A 20,760-nucleotide genomic window follows, 5' to 3' on the forward strand; every position below is an offset into this window, starting at 1 on the left:
AAAAATTAAGTTTAATTTTTTTTTGTTCATGCCTAAAGAGAAAATCCTCAGAGGTTATTATAAATCATTAAAGGGTTAAATTCATTTATAAGATTGGCGACAGTTTTAATTTTCCCCATTAAAATAAACAACCAACCTCATGATGAGTCACATATCTGACACTTTAGACTTCAATTACACATTAAATCTGTTCTGTATTAAGTTTATGGGGAATTCAAAGTAAAAGGTAATGTGTGATTACCAACCTCGTTCTTTATTTATATATTTATATTTATATATGAATCCTCGTGTTTCATGTTCTTATATCCAGTTTCATCGCTCTTCATCAGTTTTTCATTCTTCATCACAGGAAACTCTGCAGAGATTGAACCTCTAATATTATTTTACTAAATGGTCACCATGACGACGTAGCAGAAAGAAAGAAAAAACAAAGAAAGAAAGGATGACAACTGACAAAGAAAGCAATGGAAGAAAGGATGAAAAAAGTAGTAGCAGTGCACTGAATAAAGGACAGAAAGAAAGAAATAGAAAGAGAGAAAAGTAAAGAAAGGAGGAAAGACAAAGAAAGAATGAAATAAAGGATGAAAGAAAGTAAATAAAGAAATGAAAGAAAGAAGGATCAAAGGAACAAAGAAAGTAGATGGAAGAAATAAAGAAGTAAAGAAGGGATGAAAGAAAGAAAGGACACTGACTCGTCCCCGTAGTTTGTCAATAGGACATTTTATTTTATACGTCTGTCGTCTTTATTGAAATTACAGTAAATAGTTTCTGAGATGACGAGCGGCTGCAGACAGCTCGACTACGCTGAAGCACACAACCTGCAAACCTGCTTTTACCTCTTTTTTTTTTAAATTTTTATTTAATTTTTTGTAATCTTCTTTTTTTTTTGTTTAAAATTAAAATCTTGCAACAGGAAAAAAAAAAAAGCAAAAAAAAAAAAAAAAGCACATTTTATGCCATGAATGAGATGTGTTGTGATTGGTTGGTTTTGGTTTGGTGATGTCATCAAGTAGGAAGTGTTATATATATATAGTGCTGGTCTAAAAAAAAAAAAAAAAAAAACACAAAAAATAAAGAAGTAGAAGAAGAAGAAGCGTTTAGCGCGTCGTACATGTTGTAAAAGGATCAGAATATGGCACATTTGGTCCACGTTGGTAGTTTTATTATCTCGTTTTCAAACATGTAATAAACAAAAAAAAGAGAGAAAAAAAAAGAAAGAAAGAAAGAAACAGATCGTAAGTGTACGTGTTTTTTTTTTCTTCTCATTAATGACAGCATACTGAAAACACGACTGTAGAGGGGGCCGCTCCTTTTTTAAGTTTCTCTTTTTAATCCTTTAAAATATTCTTAAATCAGCCAATTTCTTTGTCATGTGTTTCTATTTATCTCCCTTGTACAGTGTTTTTATTATTATTGTTAATATCTTTCCATCCAAAATGAACAGGAAGGAGGAGGGGGGGGCGAGGGGGCAGGGGGGGTGTGGAGGAGAAGAGGGGGAAGAAGAAGAAGAAGAAGAAGAAGAAGAAGAGAGGAAGAGGAGGGTTGTGTTGGAGCTTCGTGGATGATTTTTTTTTTTCTTTTTTTTGAACAGGGATGGCTTTTATTTTGAACATTCACAGGAAGTAGTCAGGAGTGCGTCTGGTCACGTGGGGCTCGCCGCGGCGCGGGGCGGGATCGAACTGAAGGCTGAGGAGGAAGAAGAGAGAAGAAGAGGTTCATTAGTGATGATTTAAGAAGCTTTATACACTTAATATAAACTGTTCAGGGTTTAATTTGACTCCTTTTAGACATTTAAGAGAAAGAAAAACACCTTAAAACTTTCCTCTTATAGCCTAAAATTCAAGTATTCATCCTCATGTGATGCTGAATATACAACAATTCAAATATTTCAACTTTCTGAAAATGTTTTTGTGCAGCTGTGACACAGTTTTGTTGAGTTTTTGACTCATTTACTTAAAAAACTCAAGAAAACTTTGTCTCTCTCTTTCCTCTTATAGTCATATATTTGATGATTCATCCTGATGTGACCCAGAAGATACAAAATGAAATATTTCAGCTTTATAAAAATGTTTTTGTGCAGCTGAGTGTCTAACATATCGCTCCAACGTTGGTTAACACAGGAGAACGTAACAATGTCAGTAGATTATATAAAATGTGAATAAATATGAGTAAGACACTCAACAAGAACACTTTCTTTGTTCATTTTGAGTCACATGATGATGAGTGGAGGCAGAAAAAAAGGTTTCAGAAGCTTTTAACCCTTTATGTTACTGTTCAGGGTTTAATCTGACTCCTTTAAGCCATTTAAGAGAAGAAAAAACACCTTAAAACTTTCCTCTTATAGCCAGAAATATGATGATTCATCCTCAGGTGACCCAGAATATATATATATAATATATTCTGGGTCACATGATGACGAGTGGAGGCAGAAGAAAAGGTTCATTAACGATGATTTCAGAAGCTTTTAACCCTTAATGTTTCTGTTCAGGGTCTCATTTCATTTTTTAATATTAAAGAAAAAACACCTCAAAGCCTCAAAGTTGATGATTTATCTTCATCAACAAAAAGTGTAAAAACTAAAGCTCTCTGAAAGCTTCATTAAGGATTAATTTATTATTAATGACTGATGATGATGATTCGACTAATTATGAGCAGAGAGGATTAAATACAGTCGACTCTTCTATCTTAACTTACGTATAAACTCTTTGACAGCATTAGTCAACATAAACATCTTTACAGTTAATATGTTAATAACTTATTTCCACACACGCAGCCTTACTATCGATCATTGTTTATACTTACAAAGAGTATTTAAGGGTGTCGTCCAGTTCCATGATGGCTGCCTGGTTTCCACAGCGGTAGCAGTAGTTTGGAGCACTGAAGATGGTCACCACGTTCTTATCATGGCCCCAGTTATAACCCTACACACACACACACAGAGACACACACACGCACACACAGTTAATACAGGAAACACACTCATTACAGATGCATGATGTCAGGCTCTGAATCACATGATGAATACAAGTTAAAAGCTGATTAACCCTTCTGTTGTCCTCGAGTCAAGGAAGGAAGGAAAGGAGGGAGCAAGGAAAGGAGGGAGGAAGGAAGGAAGGAAAGGATGGAGGAAGGAGGGAAGGAAGGACAGGAGGGAGGAAGGAAGGAAGGGAGGGAGGAAGAAGGGAGGGAGGGAGGAAGGAAGGGAGGGAGGAAGGAGGGAGGGAGGGAGGAAGGAAGGAGGGAGGAAGGCAGGAAGGAAAGGAGGGAGGGAGGAAGGTAAGGAGGGAGGGAGGAAGGAGGGAAGGAAGGAAGGACAGGAGGGAGGAAGGGAGGAAAGGAAAGAGGGAGGAAAGGAAAGAGGAAAGAAGGACAGAAGAAAAAAGGGAGGAAGGAAAGGAGGGAGGAAAGGAGGAAAGGAAAGAGGAAAGAAGGACAGAAGAAAGAAGGGAGGAAGGAAAGGAAGGAAGGAAGAAAGGGGGATGGAGGAAGGAAAGAAGGAAGGAAAGAAGGACATATGAAAGAAGGAAGGAAGGAAAGAAGGAAGGGAGGAAAAAGAGAGAAGGAAAGAAGGAACAGTCAAAATAGACGGGGTCATTTTGACACGAAGGTTAAACTTATTAAAGAATGAAGAAAATATGCTGTTTAAAATCTGAGGGTCACACAGTGGGAGAGAAACTGGTGCATGGAGGAGCACTGCAGCTGTTGCCATGGAGACACCACTAAGAGAGGGGTTTTTTTGGGGACTGTGTGTGTGTGTGTGTGTGTGTGTGTGTGTGTGTGTGTGTGTGTGTGTTAAAGAGCCAACTGGATAAAAATACACTTAAAACAAAAGTTGACCAGCTGACATCATTTCAGCTTTAACACAGTTTTATACTCAAAGCTTTATAATCAATAATATTTAATAATAGAAAACAAAATAAAGATTAAAATAAATAAATAATAGATTAGTTTAATTCTTAAAGCTACGATGTGTCTGAATTATTTATATTAATGATTAATCTGATTATTATTCTCTCGAAAAAGGAGAATTTGGATGTTTCTGCCTTTAAAAATAGATGTAATTATTTAATCAATGATCAAAGCCGTTCAGTATTAATTTAATAATTGATTAACAGACTGATATTAGCAGCTTTAATCATTTTATTTACTTTCTTGCTGAGTTAGACGAGATTAAAACCACGCTGATGCTCAATGTGAGGATAAAGCCAGTTAGCTTAGCTTAGCATAAAGACTGGAAACCTATGGAAACTGTTAGCATGGCCTTTAAACCGTCAGCCTGTCTTTATTATTACAGTCTGTAGAGAAGTAAACTAGCTACAGCATAGTTGGTTTATGTTAACTGGACAGACCCTCAGGTGTCTCCTAGCAACCAGTTTATAAAGATACTCCCCCCCCCCCCCCCCCTCCTTCCCCTGCAGGTGCTGTTACCTCCATGACGAGCTGATGGGCGCGGGACACCAGAGTGAGGCCGTTGGCGTGGTTGAAGGTTTCGGAGATGTCCTGTCCGAAGGTGTATCCTGCACCTCGGGGAGAAATGCCCCACCCACCACGGTCATCGGGGTCGGACCACAGCAGGTCACACATGGGGCCCTGAGGAGGGAGGGGGGGGGGGGGGTTAGAGCTTTATTATAACATTTATACAGTGTGATGGACTAAACACACATTCTGATTAAAGGTTGATGTGAAGCTTCAGCCGACTGACAGAAATCTTCCATCTTTATCTTTCTGGCTGAAGCTTCACGTTAACTTATAAACACATTTTTATAAACATGTTCATAGACTATAAAATATCTTTAAATAGTTAGTATGAACATGAGGAATGTGTGTATATAATGTGTGTAAGTGTATATATATATATATGTGTGTGTATAATGTGTGTATATAGTGTGTAATGTGTGTGTGTGTGTGTATGTGTGTATGTAATGTGTATATAATGTGTGTATATAGTGTGTGTATATATGTGTGTAGAGTGTGTGTATATGTGTGTGTAATTTGTGTATAATATATATAGTGTGTAACATGTGTGTGTATATATGTGTGTTTATAATGTGTGTAGTGTATAATGTGTGTATATAGTGTGTAATACATGTGTGTATAATGTGTATAATATATATATGTGTGTAATGTGTGTGTATATAGTGTGTATATAGTGTGTATAATGTGTGTAGTGTATATAGTGTGTAATGTGTGTGTGTAATGTGTGTGTGTACCTCATGTGTGTATATAGTGTGTAATACATGTGTGTGTACCTCATGTGTGTATCTAGTGTGTAACATGTGTGTGTACCTCATGTGTGTATCTAGTGTGTAATGTGTGTGTACCTCATGTGGGACTTCTTGCAGACGGTCCAGAGCTCGTATGTGATCCAGAGTATCTATGGAGGGAGACAATCCACCGTGGAGACAGAAGATCTGCAACACACACACACACACACACACACACACACACTCATTACTCTGACATCCCATAATAACACCACTGAGAGGATGAAGACGATGATGATGAGGCCGGGCGCTCCCACCTGTCCGTCGACCAGCGCGGTGAGCGGCAGATAGTCGAACAGGTCTGTGAAGTACTTCCAGACGTTGGCGTTGCCGTACTTCCTCAGACACTCGTCGTAGAAGCCGTAGACCTGCGTGATCTGCCGCGACTCGTGGTTCCCCCGAAGGATGGTGATCCGCTCCTGGAAACGGACCTGAGGCACAGATCATCATAACGTTATTAACTACTGATTACTATTATTATTATTTAACTGTCAGATAATAGTCAGAAATCGCCATGACAACAAAAGAGACCAATCTGAAGTTGTTTTCTTTCTCTTAGGGCGCCCTCACACTAGGGCCAGTTGTTCCGTACCGTGCTGAAGGATGTCCCCCCTCCCCCCTCCCCCGCCGTCCCCCGCTCACATTATCCCAACCGTACCGTACTCAAGCACAGTTGCCTCCGACACATTGCGGACAGTTTACTCTCATAAAACATGCACAGGTGTGTGTTGGCGTGCTGTGAGCCGGTAAAACACAACACAGCCGATCAATTAACACAACAAGCGCAAAAAAAAAAAGTGCAGCGTGTTCTTCTGAGTCCTGCCTGTGTAGTATGCAGTACTAGATACTGGTGTAAAAGCAGACGTCCTGATTCAACTCTTTACTCCAGTAACAGTAAGACTTAGTTTAATGATTTAGAAGTCTCCAAATGACGTTAACTAATTTCGTTAGTTTATATAATGCAGATTAGTAAAATATGACTTTTATGAGTCAGTCACAGATAATAAACTTAGCATTTCATAATTGTAGCAGCGGTGCAGCAGATGTGATGAAGTCCACGCAGCACGCTGGATGCAAACTAATATTAAGCCTTTAGCCTTTTCATTATAATGTCCATGGACATAAATTTAGTTCTTTTGCCTTAATAATGAAAAAATAATACACAAAAAATGGTCGGATTGGGAACCAATATATGCATAATCTCTCCACTAGAGCCTTGAAGCTACCGTAATTACTGTAATAGAAGCACAACTAAAACAGCCTGTTTTTGTTAACACATGTAGATGATTTAGGTCAGTAGTTGCTGCATTGGTTGTTTTATTTTGAAAGGTCACCAGAAGCTTTATGCTGATGCTGTGTCCTGACTTCCTGTCTGGTTGCACATTTAGAAACGGCTCCCGTCAAAAATAGACCGGCTGTAGACTCAAAGCGCTGCGACGCTCCTAGTGGATCATAATCATTGATTAGATGAGAGGCAGCGATCGGATCAGCTGACGGACTCGATGCTGGTCGGCCTGCAGAGTGACGACAGCAGAACTTCCTGTTTACTGGCAGTCAATGAATCAATAGCTTTCATCTATATCCTGTTTTTATGGTGCAGTTTTATCTTTCTGCTGCCTTGTAAAGCACTTTGAACATGCTCTATAAATACAGTTTATTATTATTATTATTGTTATTATTAGTATGTATCAGAGCTTTAGTGAAACCTTCAGCACTCGAGGATATAACCGAGGGACAGAAAGTTTCACCTCAGATAAAACTGAAGTAAAAGGATTCAAGTCACAGATCGACTCCGTGTGTTTAATTTTGAGGTTTTTCTCTGTTAGTTCTTTTCTTCATTAATTTAACCCTCCTGTTGTCCTCGAGTCAAAGAAGGACGGAAGGAAAGAAGGAAAGGAAGGAAGGAAAGAGAGGAAGGAAAGAAAGAGAAGGAGGGAGGAAAGGAAGGAAGGAAAAAGGGAAGGAAAGAAGGAAGGGAGGAAAGAGAGAGGAAGGAAAGAAAGAGAAGGGGGATGGAGGAAGGAAAGAAGGAAGGGAGGAAAGAAAGAGGAAGGAAAGAAGGAGAAGGAGGGAGGGAGGAAAGGAAGGAAAGAAGGAGGGAGGGAGGAAGGAAAGAAGGAAGGGAGGAAAGCGGGAAGGAAAGAAGGGGGGTGGAGGAAGGATAGAAGGAAGGGAGGAGGGAAAGAGAGAAAGAAGGAAGGAAAGAGAGAAGGAAGGAAGGAAGGAAGGAAGGAAGGAAGGAAGGAAGGAAAGAAGGAACAGTCAAAACAGACGGGGTAATTTGACCCGGCAGGACGACACAAAGGTTAAAGTTTGTTTTGGTCTCATGTTTCTTTATATTCTGAGTTACTTCTTTATTATCGTAGTTAAACTCAAAGTGTTTTTCCTTCGTTTCCTCAGAAGCTGATGAAGCATTTCTCTCTTTTTTTTATGTGAGTCCAGAGGTGACGTGGGGAGTATTTATAGAGCGACTCGGAGCTGATAAACAGGTTTTTATCTGATTTACCAGGAACAACAATAAAATGTCAGCTGGCCTGAAGCCTCAATACTCATGACCAGTGTGTGTGTGTGTGTGTGTGTGTGTGTAAGAAAAGAAGAATTAAAGAGTTTGAAGAGAAGTTTAAAACAGGAAGCAAACATGAGCTGATATGAAGTGAATCATGTGATCTTGCAGGTATTTCTCTTCCTCAGTCTCACATGACTTTAGAGGGAAAAGCCCCGCAGGAAGTTAACAATAATCAGTCCTCTGTTTGTTCTTCACTTAAGAGTTAAAAAGTTAGAGTCAGACGCAGACATGGAGAGTTAAACCTGAACCCTTACATACTGTTCAGGGTTTAATTTGACCCAGTTTTACATTTAAAAGAAGGGAAAAAAACACCTTAAAAAATGTCAATTGAGCCAGAAATGTGATGACTTATCTTAATGTGACCCAGAATATACAACAATTTAAATAATTCAACATTTTTATGCAGCTAATATGCATTTTTGTTGAGTGTTTGACTCATATTTATCCACAGAACCTTACAAAAATACTGTTTATTCACACTTATTATAATTAATTGAAGTTATGTAACGTTGGACTAATATATAATGTGATTGTAAATGTTTTTCTCCTTCAACAAAAAGCATAAAAACTGAAGAATATAATCTCTCTGCTCTGTTATGTATAGAGATATAAGGAGGATATAGTGAATATGAGCAGCATGTAAAGGGTTAAAGCTAAATGTTACAGATAATTATTGATTTCAGACTTTGCTTTTCCTTACTCTTTGTTGCCATGACGACATAAAACATGGATGTATTGTTTCATTAATCCTAAATGTGATGTTTTACAGACTCATTCACACCTCATTTGTTCTAAACTTATTTTTATAAAAACATGTTAAGAGACTCATTCTGTTCAGCAACCATAGAACAACCTGTATCTATAGCAACCATAGAACAACCTGTATCTATAGCAACCATAGAACAACCTGTATCTATAGCAACCATAGAACAACCTGTATCTATAGCAACCATAGAACAACCTGTATCTATAGCAACCATAGAACAACCTGTATCTATAGCAACCATAGAACAACCTGTATCCATAGCAACCATAGAACAACCTGTATCTATAGCAACCATAGAACAACCTGTATCTATAGCAACCAAAGAACAACCTGTATCTATAGCAACCATAGAACAACCTGCATCTATAGCAACCATAGAACAACCTGTATCTATAGCAACCATAGAACAACCTGTATCTATAGCAACCATAGAACAACCTGTATCTATAGCAACCATAACACAACCTGTATCTATAGCAACCATAGAACAACCTGTATCTATAGCAACCATAGAACAATCTGATGGTCTGTCTGTGCATTACATAGCTCATACAAGTGCTAAAGATTGACGTAAAAATGTTAATGAGTTCAATAGATTTTAGTTTTGAGCAGATGATATGACACAAAGTGAACCTTTTAAAATGGCACTTTAATGCTCTTATAGATTATTAATGTTTTATTTATGTCTTAAATTACTTTTTAATTGTCTTAAACGTTCTTAACGCTCAGATATTGCCATCTAAACTTCATTATATTGTTGTCTGAGCCTCAATATAATGACAATAAAGCTGCTTTATTATCAGTCACACATACAGTTGGACAGATAATAGTGATTTAACTCATCCTGCAGATCTATAACAGGAGCATTAACAACAGGAGGAAACCCAATGCTAACTGCAGCTGGGTATCGTGTCATTTTAATCAGTTTAAATTATAACACAGTATGCATGAAGTAGTTAAATAACTGAACAGAAAGACATAAATACACTGGAGCTTAGTTGTCCCATGTTACTATTACACTATGTAGTCATATCCATATTTATTTATCTATCTTTGCAAAATTGCCCAAACTTCCACATCAATGTTGTGCTTTAAATAAAATGCATTATTATTATTATTATTAATGTTATTACCCTAACCCACCGTACGTTATCTAGTATATAATTTATTAAATGTGCAACCGTGTTAATGTTATATTTATAAACAGTCATCACTGATACATTTAGCTGCTTTATCTTTCTTTACTCTATACTGGACCCTGATTGGCTCCTGTTAACGTGTTACCATGACGACGGCCGCGTTGTTGTTGTTGTTTACCTTTAGCGTGACGAGCAGCGTGACCGTCTCCACAGAGTAGTATCCTCTGTCGACGTAGTCTCCCATGAACAGGTAGTTGGTGTCGGGAGACTTTCCTCCGATCTTAAACAGCTCCATCAGGTCGTGGAACTGACCGTGGACGTCTCCGCACACCGTCACCGGGCATCGCACCTACGATGGAGGGTAACCGTTAGCAACACGCTCAGTAGGCAAGGCAGCTTTATTTATAGAGAGCATCTCATACACAATGGCAACTCAATGTGCTTAAAACAAACATTTAACAGTAAGAAATGGAAACAAAAAACATAAAAACATTAAATTTCAGAAATAAAAATAAAACCCAATAATAGTAAAAACATGGAAACATTAAAACATACAATTAAAAACAAAAAATTCCACTAATAATAAAAAATAAAAACTAGACTAAAATAGAGGTTGCAGCATAAAATAATGATTAAACATAAAGGACATAGTGCAAATGAAAGATTAAAGTGTAAAGTGCTTTAAAAGAAGAGCTCAATCATAATAAGAACATTAAATACAACTTAATATATAAACATGACACTTTAACTCTCACAGGACAAATTAACACGGATTAAGGATTTGCTTTTATATTAAACTGCAGGTTAATGTCTGATATTTTATATTCATTGTTACTATTACTATACTTACTATAATATATAATGTTTAATAGTTTTTTAAATACTAAATGTGTTTTTCTTTACAGTCTTTGTTCATAAAACCTAAAAAAAAACCTCCAATCTGAACCTTTAGACTAACGTTTCATGATCAGATATTATTATTATTATTATTTAAAGTCTTTTAATCAACAACAATAAACTCAAACTGTGGGTTAGAAGTTACTTTCTTTGGTTTATTCACTGTTTCTAAAGTAGACGGAGGAAAATAAGGACGTGATCATTTACTTTATTTCTTGTGTGTTTTGAGTTTAATAAACTAAACATGAAGTAAAAAGTTCAGGAAACGTTTAATAAAGTCACGTTTAAATCTGAATGTTAGCTTCAGTGTGAGAGAAGCTCAGAGTTATAGTTATTTTATTAGAGGCGTAACGTTAAAGCTTGAAGCCGTAAACGTGATGAACTCTGAACTCTGAACTGAAGATAAAAACAGGAACAAACACTCGATGACGACAGAGTTAAATAAAAAGGCAGACGCTGCTTTAACCTGTAAAAACTGCTTTTATGGTGTTTAAATGTTGTAAATGTGTTAAATTAAATAACTCCTTTCTAACATTTACTTTATTATTTTAACATCATTCAGACGTTCTTTGTTTACTTTAGTTGTTTGTTTGGTTTCTGACTGATTTCACTTCTTTACTTCCTGATTCTCTGCTCGCTGGTTTCTACTAAATGATTAATCTTTATTTTATTATCTTCTATAAGTTTTATCTTATTATTGCTTCTATTTGTCTGTTTCTCTCTTAAATCTCTTTTAATCTAGTTTTTATTAAACTTCACTTTAAGTCTGATTTCATTCCTCACATGTAAATAACAGCTTAGATCTAAACGTCACATAAAGAATAAAAGTCTTAACTAAATTCACTTTAAATTGTATATTGAACTTTATATTTTTATTTTTATTTTATTTCTGCACTTTATCACACAGCCTCATCCTCAGACCTTGTTGTTCTTATTTTAGTATTTAATGTTTTATTATATTGTTCTTTAATGTCTTTGTGTATTAAGCTGCTGGACCCTAAATTTCCCCGATGGGATCAATAAAGTTTACATCTATCTATCAAAGTAGAGAATGAAAGGTTTATATCTCCTTATAAATAAATAAATAAATACCTCTATAGATAAGTAAGTAGAAGGTATTTTTAGCTTTAGGAGCAAAATTAATAGGAACCATTTTTCTCACAATCATCAATAAAACAAACATCATATCACACTGATCAATGTTTCTTTTACTTTAACTTTTTATTCTTATTTAATTTTATTTAAATTTTCTAAACATATTTATCATCTTTATTTTATCTTACATATATTTCAGTTTTTTCTCCTTTTTTTACATTTATTCTTTAGTTTTTTATTCCTTTTCTTTTACGCTGTCTTTCGTTTATTAAACTATCTTTAATTTACTTTTATTGTCTTTTTGTATCTTTTCTTCCAAGTTTCTTACTCTTTTAAAATAAATCCTCTTCTCTTATTTTACTTATTTATTCTAATAGCCATAAATATTTTTCATCATCCTTATTTCCTCTTGTGAATATTTCTCAGTTTTTTCTCTTATTATTTATTTATTTTTTTATTCCTTTTCTTTACATCTTCAGCTGTGAAACACTTTAAACACTAACCTGAATAAAAGCTGCTAAATATATAAATAAAGTCCTTTTCCCACCATGTTTATCTCCTGTGTATTTATTATAATTATTAATAAATGAATAGATGATAAATGCGTCTCACCTCCTGGACGTTGGACTCCTTGGTCAGAATCTCCTTCGCCTGCAAACAAGAAGAAAAAAATAAAAACACATTTTAATTTAATTTAAATTAAATTGATCTTCATTTAAAAACATCATCATGTGACACAGAGAGGTTTAAATTAAAAGTGTAACTCGGGTCACATGGCTTCTACATTTAGCCTCGGGTTAAATCTGGAGCCGGTTTGACCTCACAGGACACCGTAGTTTTTTTTTTAAAAATGACTCCATGAAGGAAAATAACAATAAATCCTTTCATCTGTGTTTTTCTGACCATCAGGACATTTTGTTATCTGAAGCTCAACAGTGTTTTTAATCCTCCTGGAAACTGAATTTAACACTAATTCAACTAAAAACTACTAAACTAAAACACGTCCGGCTGCTTTTAATCTTCCAGGTTTAATTATAGAAGCTGAAACTAAATGTTTTAACCACAATGGATTTAACTTTATCTCCATTGTGTTTATTAAAAAAGTCCAAACAAACCCAAAAGATATTCAGTTTATAACGATATTTAAAAAGAAAACTATTATTTACTTTCTTGCTGAGAGTTAGACGAGATTAAAGACACGCTGATGTTCAATGTGAGGATAAAGCCAGTTAGCTTAGCTTAGCATAAAGACTGGAAACCTATGGAAACTGTTAGCATGGCCTTTAAACCATCAGCCTTTCTTTATTATTAGTCTGTAGAGAAGTAAACTAGTTACAGCATAGTTGGTTTATGTTAACTGGACAGACCCTCAGGTGTCTCCTAGCAACCAGTTTATAAAGATTTTATATGAGAGTAGGAACCTGATCAGTGTGTCTGGATCAATATTCTATATATGATCAATTAATCTGATTATTTCCTCCATGACTGATTCATTTATTGGTGTATAAAGTCAGATATTAGTTTAAAATGTTCCCTAAAGCTCAATCTGACGTCTTTAAATGTGTTTTATTGTCCAAAAACTCAAGTTTAGTGTCAAAAAGAATTAAAGAAAATAGAAAATAATCAGATTTAAAGAAGCTGAAATCTGAAATATTCCCCTTAAAATATAGAAAATATAAAAAATATAGACATAAAAGTGACTTAAAATGTTGCTGATTCGGATCTATTTAACCAGGCGGATCAATCAATGTGATCACTTTATGGAAATATTGGATCTTTATGAGGTTTTTTGAGTATTTGAGTCAAACACACTTTTATAAATCTGGTTATTTGATCTATAAACATTTTTTTAGATTCTTCTTACATTCATTAAATCCTGCAGCAGCTTATATTTAATTATGTTATTAATGTTTCCAACAGTCGTCCTATCGCATCAGTTTGAGCTCTAATGATTAGTGATAAACACTTTTTAATAAACATCTGTGTCCGTCTCCAGATGTTCACGAGAGCCGATACAGATGTTACATTTTATAATTACACCTGTCACTATAACTACTGTTACTGGACGATATATTGGCTCAGAAATAATGACAATAAATGATATTATTGTTATTAGAAGATCATTTTATACCACTGATATAATGATTATATAATAGCATAATAATGGGTGTGATTGGTAACATATTTACCTTTAATTTAATTTACATCTTATTTATATATATATTAATAGTTCTTTTTTTAACATTTCTTTAAGCTCCTTTTTAACATGAAGCACTTTATATTTAGCTATTTAAATAAATGTATTATTATTATTTTAACCACTTAATTAATTAATCTAGCTTCACCAAGTTACATTTAAATACTTACACCACCAAATAATGACAATAAATGATATTATTGTTATTAGAAGATCATTTTATACCACTAATGATAATATAATAGCATAATAATGGGGGGGTGATTGTAGAGATATTTACCTTTAATTTAATTTATTTTGCATTAATAGTTCTTTTTTAACTTTGCTTTAAGCTCCTTTATTTTGCATTAAATCTGCATTTCTTGTTTAAAAAGTGCTTTTTAAACAAGAAATGCATTATGTATGTAATGTATTATCACTATTATTATTTTAACCACTTAATTAATTAATATAGTTACATTTAAGACGTTTAAATAAAACACAGATTATAATTTAAAGCTAGTTTCCCAGTTTAAAGTTTGATTTATATCAATAAAACCCATTAATGATGATAAAGACAGGAGTTATTAAGCTTCGTCATAACTTCCTGTCTCTTTCTAACGGTCACTCCCAATAATAATAATAATATAATTAATGATAATAACGTAATGACTGTGACAGGCGTTGGTATTTTACTGCGTGTTGAAACATGTCGAGTATCATTAACTGTGATGATCGTACGCCTTCGTTCATCAGCTGGTTCGGTTCATTTAAAACTAAGACAGAGTTTTATACTTATTATATATTATAGACAAAGACACTGAGCTTCATTTAAAGAGTTAAAACTTTGAGTCTGAAACTTTAAATAAGCTGCTTTAGTTCACAGAGTTTGATTTAATGTGAAGAAACAGAAACATACAGAACATTTAATTCATTTAGCACTAAAAAAAGTGATTTCAGGAAGCGATTTTTAACCTTATGGAAATCAGAGCATGAATTTGCTCATCTGAACATTTCCAAGAGGTTTAATTTGATTATTTTGACACACTAAGAGTTAAATTCATCCCTCCTTTCTTTCCTTTCCACCTCCAGCAGAGCAGACTTCCTGCATCCTGCCGCCGCTCCTCAGAAATGTAATCTAAGACTGAAACACAGGTTTTATTTTTACTTTTTTTAGTGTTTTTAAACCTCCTGGAAACATCATTTAACACTTAATGAACCAAAGAAAATGTTTGGTTGCTTCTGTTCTTCCAGGTTTAATTATAGAGCTGAAACTTAATGTTTTCACTTCATTTTATAACCATAAAACTGACACTATATAAAAATAGAAAGGTGATTAAATGTTAAAAGTCCATCAGAGTGGTAGATAATCAACGCCTGCTGTCTGGGTCAGTATATCCAGGTCTATCCGGGACTTTAGGAAACATTTCTCACATGATTATCGTGATTAAAAAGCGTTTATTTTCATACGTACGATAATCGGAGCGTGAGAATTTAATAAGGGAACATCAGTAGCTGGCACCAACGTGCTCATCTGAGGTTTAATTTGATTAATTTAACACATTAAGAGCAAAAATGATGCTTTATGTTCCTTTTCCTTCTTCAGGAGAGCAGATATAATCCTGCATCCTGTCGCTGCTCATAAATGTAAACACGAGACTGTGGCGATAAAAAAAAAACTTGTGTTTTGACAACATTTGTTTTTAAAAAGCCACCAAACCAGTTTAATCTTTACTGGTGACGTCTATAACCTGGGAGCATGGACTGGTTCATGCTGGGGTTGATCGATAAGGACATGGGCGCGGTGCAGAAATCATAACACACATCAATCAATAAATCACTAATTAGCTCCAATAGTTAGATATAAAGAATAAAAATCATGCTTCATGTTGTTTCCTTTGCACCGTTCAGCAGAGCAGATATAATCCTGCATCCTGCCGGGTGGATATATTCGGGTATATCAGGGATTTATCGTGATTTTAAAAGTGTTTACCGTATTTTTTTTCTATACCTACGATAATCACAGCAACAATTTGCTCATCTGAACACGTCCGAGAGGTTTAATTTGATTCATTTAACACATTTAAGAGCTAAAATCATCCCCTCTGTCCTTCCCCCCCTTCAGCAGAGCAGATATAATCCTGCCGGGTCAATATAATCGGGTATATCAAGGACTTTGGGAAACATTTTTAACATGATTATCGTGATTAAAAAGCGTTTATCGCATTTTTTTTGTTTAAATAAGAAACTGAACTGTGGTGATGATGGTGTGAAGTCATTTAAATACATTTTACCACTAAAAAAATAGAAGATTTCAACAAGCTTGGGTGATTATCGTGATTAAAAAGCTTTTGCCACCATTTTTTTCATAAGTACGATAATCGGAGCGTAAAAATGAATCAGTATCTGGCACCAATTTGCTCCTTTTAGGTTTAATTTGATTAATTTTAAAACACTAAAGAGCTAAAATCATCTCTTCAGGTTGTTTCCTCCTTCAGGAGAACAGATATAATCCTGCATCCTGTCGCTGCTCCTCGGAAATGAAACCAAAGACTTCAAAGACGATTAAAAAAACCGTGTTTTGACAACATTACAAAAAAAAGAAGGTCTGCGATGACGTCACCAAACCAGTTTATCCTTTACTGGTTTACTGGTGACGTTTATAACCTGGAGAGGGAATGGAAATGGAAGACAGGGCGCGGTGCAGAAATCATAACACACATCAATCATTAACTAGCTCCTACAATTAGATATAAAGAATTTAAAAAAAACACACATTAATAAACACATATATGGTTAATTTAATTTCACGGTAAAATAGGCTCCGACTATTTGCTGGAATGAAGGAAGAAAAAAAGGCCCGTCCGTCGTAAGTCGACGATTGTGTGATAAAAGCGTGTTTCATCCTTGCTTTAAATTACACAAACACGACTTTAATTAACACACCTGTCGACTGTATATAATGCTTTTATTTGAAAAGTTGTGTATTTTTTTTTATTTTTTTACGCCGTTCCAGGAATTAGACGGAGCCGCTTGCGCAATAATTAGGCCCACATTGAAATGAAAGCGAGGCCAAGATATAAGATTTAAGAGTTTAATTAATTAAATGAAATTCAACATTAAACAACGCTTCTTACCTTCTCACAGAGTGTCCTGACTTGGTTCTCCGATAGCTGCTTACACTCGTTTAGCTGCTCGATCCATTGGTCTAGTTCTTTAGTGAAGGATTTGTCTTCCATTGCAGCTAGCTGTTCTCTTAGCCTAGCCTAGCTTGAGTTAGCCTTTAGTCACCGTGCTCCGGTCCCGCCAAACCGGCTGCAAAAAACTACGATTTACACCTCAAAATCAACCACACTATCAGTCAACTTCGATCATGATAAACTTATGAATCACCCGAAGTTAAGTTACAGATGTTTAAAGTCGGTTAGTATGGCCCTGGGGGGAGTGAGAAGGGTTGAAAGTCCCCGATGCGACGGAGCGTAGCGGCGGAAGGCAGCGGCGTCGCAGCGGCTAGCCGAGATGCTAAAAGGGTTAGCCTCAATAACATCCGGGCACTTCAGCTGCGCCACAGTGGACGAAATGTGAACTGCAGATTAACATAAGGCCCGGGGCCCACTAACAGGTCGCACGATAAATATGGGAGGTCGCAAATCTAAAACTGATTAACTAAACTGTTAAAACGTGTCTACTTTTGTTGCTTAAAGATCTCCTTCAGACACAATTAGATAGATAGATAGATAGATAGATAGATAGATAGATAGATAGATAGATAGATAGATAGATAGATAGATAGATAGATAGATAGATAGATAGATAGATAGATAGATAGATAGATAGATACTATCTATCTATCTATCTATCTATCCCCATTGGGAAAATTCATGTATATAGTAGCTCATACATAAACAAATGAACACATAATTAATTAAGAATAAATAATATATACAAAAACCTATATATATATATTTATTTTTATTTTTTTGTAACGCACTTTACGTTTGAAGCAAATCTCAAAGTGCTACAAGATAAACACATCAATATAAAAGACAGATTTTTTTTTAAACTAACATAAAACATCATAAAAATAAGAGCATAAAAGCAGTAACCAGCAAAGTTAACTATAAGTCAAAGGTTCTGCCAAAAAGAAATGTTTTAAGTCCCCTTTTACAACTCTCAGTATAGTCTGAGATCCCCTCAGCTGGTCAGAACACTACATGGACGAAATGTGAACTGCAGCACATTAAACGGCTCAACATAAGGCCCGGGGCCCACTAACGGATCATAACATAAATTTGGGAGGTCACAAGATGATCAACAACAAATCTAAACGGTTTAAGTGTTTGATATATATTTTTAGAATCTTGAATCATTGCTTTCTGGCACTAGAGTGTCTGCCTCTGTTGCTTAAAGATCCCCTTCAGACATGTTTTAAGATATACACTCACCAACCTCTTCATCGGGAACACCTGTGCAATCTAATTCAATCCAATACAACAGCTCTGCTTTAAATTCTACTGTTTTCCATCCAACTGAAGGAAGAAGAAAAACGACTTTTTAGGTGGAGAGGGACTAACAGTAAACGTATTAGTAGCTCAATTGCAATTAAATACAGAACTTGAGTAAATTGACTTAATTACCTTCCACCACTAATGACCAGTTTTACTGTCTCTGTGTTGCAATTTTTTGAAGGTAAATGTATGAAATGTTGTTGTGATTGGTTTGATTTGCAGTTCTGTTCGCATTAAAGTGGGCAGGTAAAATACTCATCTGTAGTGACTGTGTGTCAGCGCTGCCAAGCATTCAAACAGGATCAGGCAGTAATCGCCAAGATGAGGTCTATGAGTTGCTGTTTACTCCTATTCAATGTCAGTGGAACAAACATATACTAGTTCATGCGGGTACCAGCACACTCAGGAAACCCAGGAAGAGAGAAACGAGTTGGTCAAGAGAAAAATATGTGGATAGTAATATTAAACAATCAGTATCAGAAGATCCTGCTCATGTAGGAGTAGAAGGGAATGAGGAGGTAGGAGTGAGGAGTGGCCAAACAATCACATAAAACAGTAAACATGGAAATTCCTTTAAGTAAAGCTGAGGATAAAACTATCATAAAAAACAAACAAATATGAAACACATGGCAAGAATACCAGGATATAAACAACACTGGAACACATCTGTATAATATACATAAACATGTAGGTTTGAGAAGGAGGTTGGGCAGGAACTGAAAGGAAGAATCAGTCATTCCTCATCTCTCTCGTTCTAATAGGACATACTCAACCACACACTTCATAAAACAGATAAACACCCAACAGGTAGACGTGCACACTGTGGTCATCATGAAACTGTCCAGCATGTGGTGCTAGAATGTAGAGGCAGCCCACGTCATGATTTATTTACTAAATATAACAAAAAATATTGATTTTAAAGAATTAAAAACAACAATATGTATTCAGTAACATGTTAAATATTAAAAAACAGATTACAGTAACATGTAGCTAGTTACTCACCAACACTGTGTAGGGACTCTGAGGAGGAAAGGAAAGCAAGACAGCTTTATTTATATAGTGCATTTCATTCAGAGGAGCAACTCAATGTGCTTTACATAAAAACAATATATCAGGGGATGATTAAACAGTAAAAATTGGAAACATTAAAACATAAAATTTAAAAAACCCAATTACAACAAAAAGAAAACAAAGTACAGGAAACTAAAAAGAGAGAAAGAGAAAACAAAAAGCTAGACTAAAATAGAGCATTAAAATATCAGAGTGCAGCATAAAATAATGATTTGCTTTAAAATGATTAAAAGAACATACAGTGCAAATAAAAGCTTGATTACAGTCAGGAAGGAACTGACATGAAAGTTAACTTAAGTTTCACTATTTGGGAAAATTCTTGGAAGTGCATCAAAGGAAGTTTATAACAACTTAAATAACTGAATATAGAGCATTCTTACATATTGTATCTGCGTGTGGTTTTCCAGCTGCATGGCAGCAGACAGGAAATGCGCTCCAAAGAGTTGTCACAACGGCCCAGAATATCACTGGCTGCTCCCTTTTCTTCCCTGGAGGACCTCTACGGTTCTCACTAGGCACAAAACATCCTCAGGGATCCAACCCATCCTGCAGATGCACTTTTTGAACTGTTACCCTCTGGAAGACACAACAGAACATTAAAAGCAAGAACAAATAGACTAAGAAACAGCTTCTATGCAAGAGCCATAATGGCACTTAATACTGCTTGACTGTTGGACTACATACAAATGTGCAATCAATACAATACCACCTGCAATACATACATACACTGAAACACAAGTTCAGTAATAATAATAAGACTGGAATGATTTCATTTTATTTTAATGTTGCAGATGTTGTTTTATGCTAATGTGTGTTTTTCCCTTATTTATTTCATGTTTGTATGTTACACATTTTATGTTTATGTTTTATACTCTTTTTATATGGCACCAGATGAGGACTGCACCATTTCGTTGCATTTCTTCTTGCAAATGACAATAAAGATATTCTGATTCTGATTCTTAAGGAACCTGCTATTCCACTTTTTGAACACTAGATGGCGGTAATGCACCTTTAAGCTTGTTTGCAAATTAAAACTAACTAATACATTTACTAAAGTGATGTAATTAAGTACAGTTTTGAGGTAGTTACATTTGTTGATCTGCTTTAATATTATTAAAAGAACATTTTGTGCAAATGAAAGATTTACAACAGTCCGGAAGGAAAAGGGGCGGCTGCCTCTCTGCCAACCTGCTGTTCCACCTTTCAGTCCACTAGATGGCGGTACTGCACCTTTAAGCTGGTTTGCCAACCGCAAATCAAACATAAAAGAAGAAGAAG

At 35.4% G+C, this 20,760-nt stretch overlaps 2 protein-coding genes across 2 annotated transcripts in view; both read right to left on the reverse strand.

Annotated features, from left to right (window-relative positions):
- Positions 1-20,760, reverse strand: part of LOC133979436 (uncharacterized) — a 1,726,912-nt gene that overhangs the window by 456,255 nt on the left and 1,249,897 nt on the right. The gene's annotated exons all lie outside the window — the stretch shown is intronic.
- Positions 702-17,404, reverse strand: LOC133978628 (serine/threonine-protein phosphatase 2A catalytic subunit beta isoform). The gene is made up of 8 exons (XM_062416917.1): positions 17,041-17,404; positions 12,340-12,378; positions 9,914-10,084; positions 5,522-5,695; positions 5,322-5,411; positions 4,429-4,590; positions 2,803-2,921; positions 702-1,686 (listed from the first exon to the last, which is right to left on the reverse strand). The coding sequence occupies exons 1-8, from the start codon at positions 17,140-17,142 to the stop codon at positions 1,614-1,616; spliced, it is 930 nt and encodes a 309-aa protein (XP_062272901.1). The 5' UTR covers positions 17,143-17,404; the 3' UTR covers positions 702-1,613.

This window comes from Scomber scombrus, chromosome 4, assembly GCF_963691925.1.
Source record: "Scomber scombrus chromosome 4, fScoSco1.1, whole genome shotgun sequence".
NCBI lineage: Eukaryota > Metazoa > Chordata > Actinopteri > Scombriformes > Scombridae > Scomber > Scomber scombrus.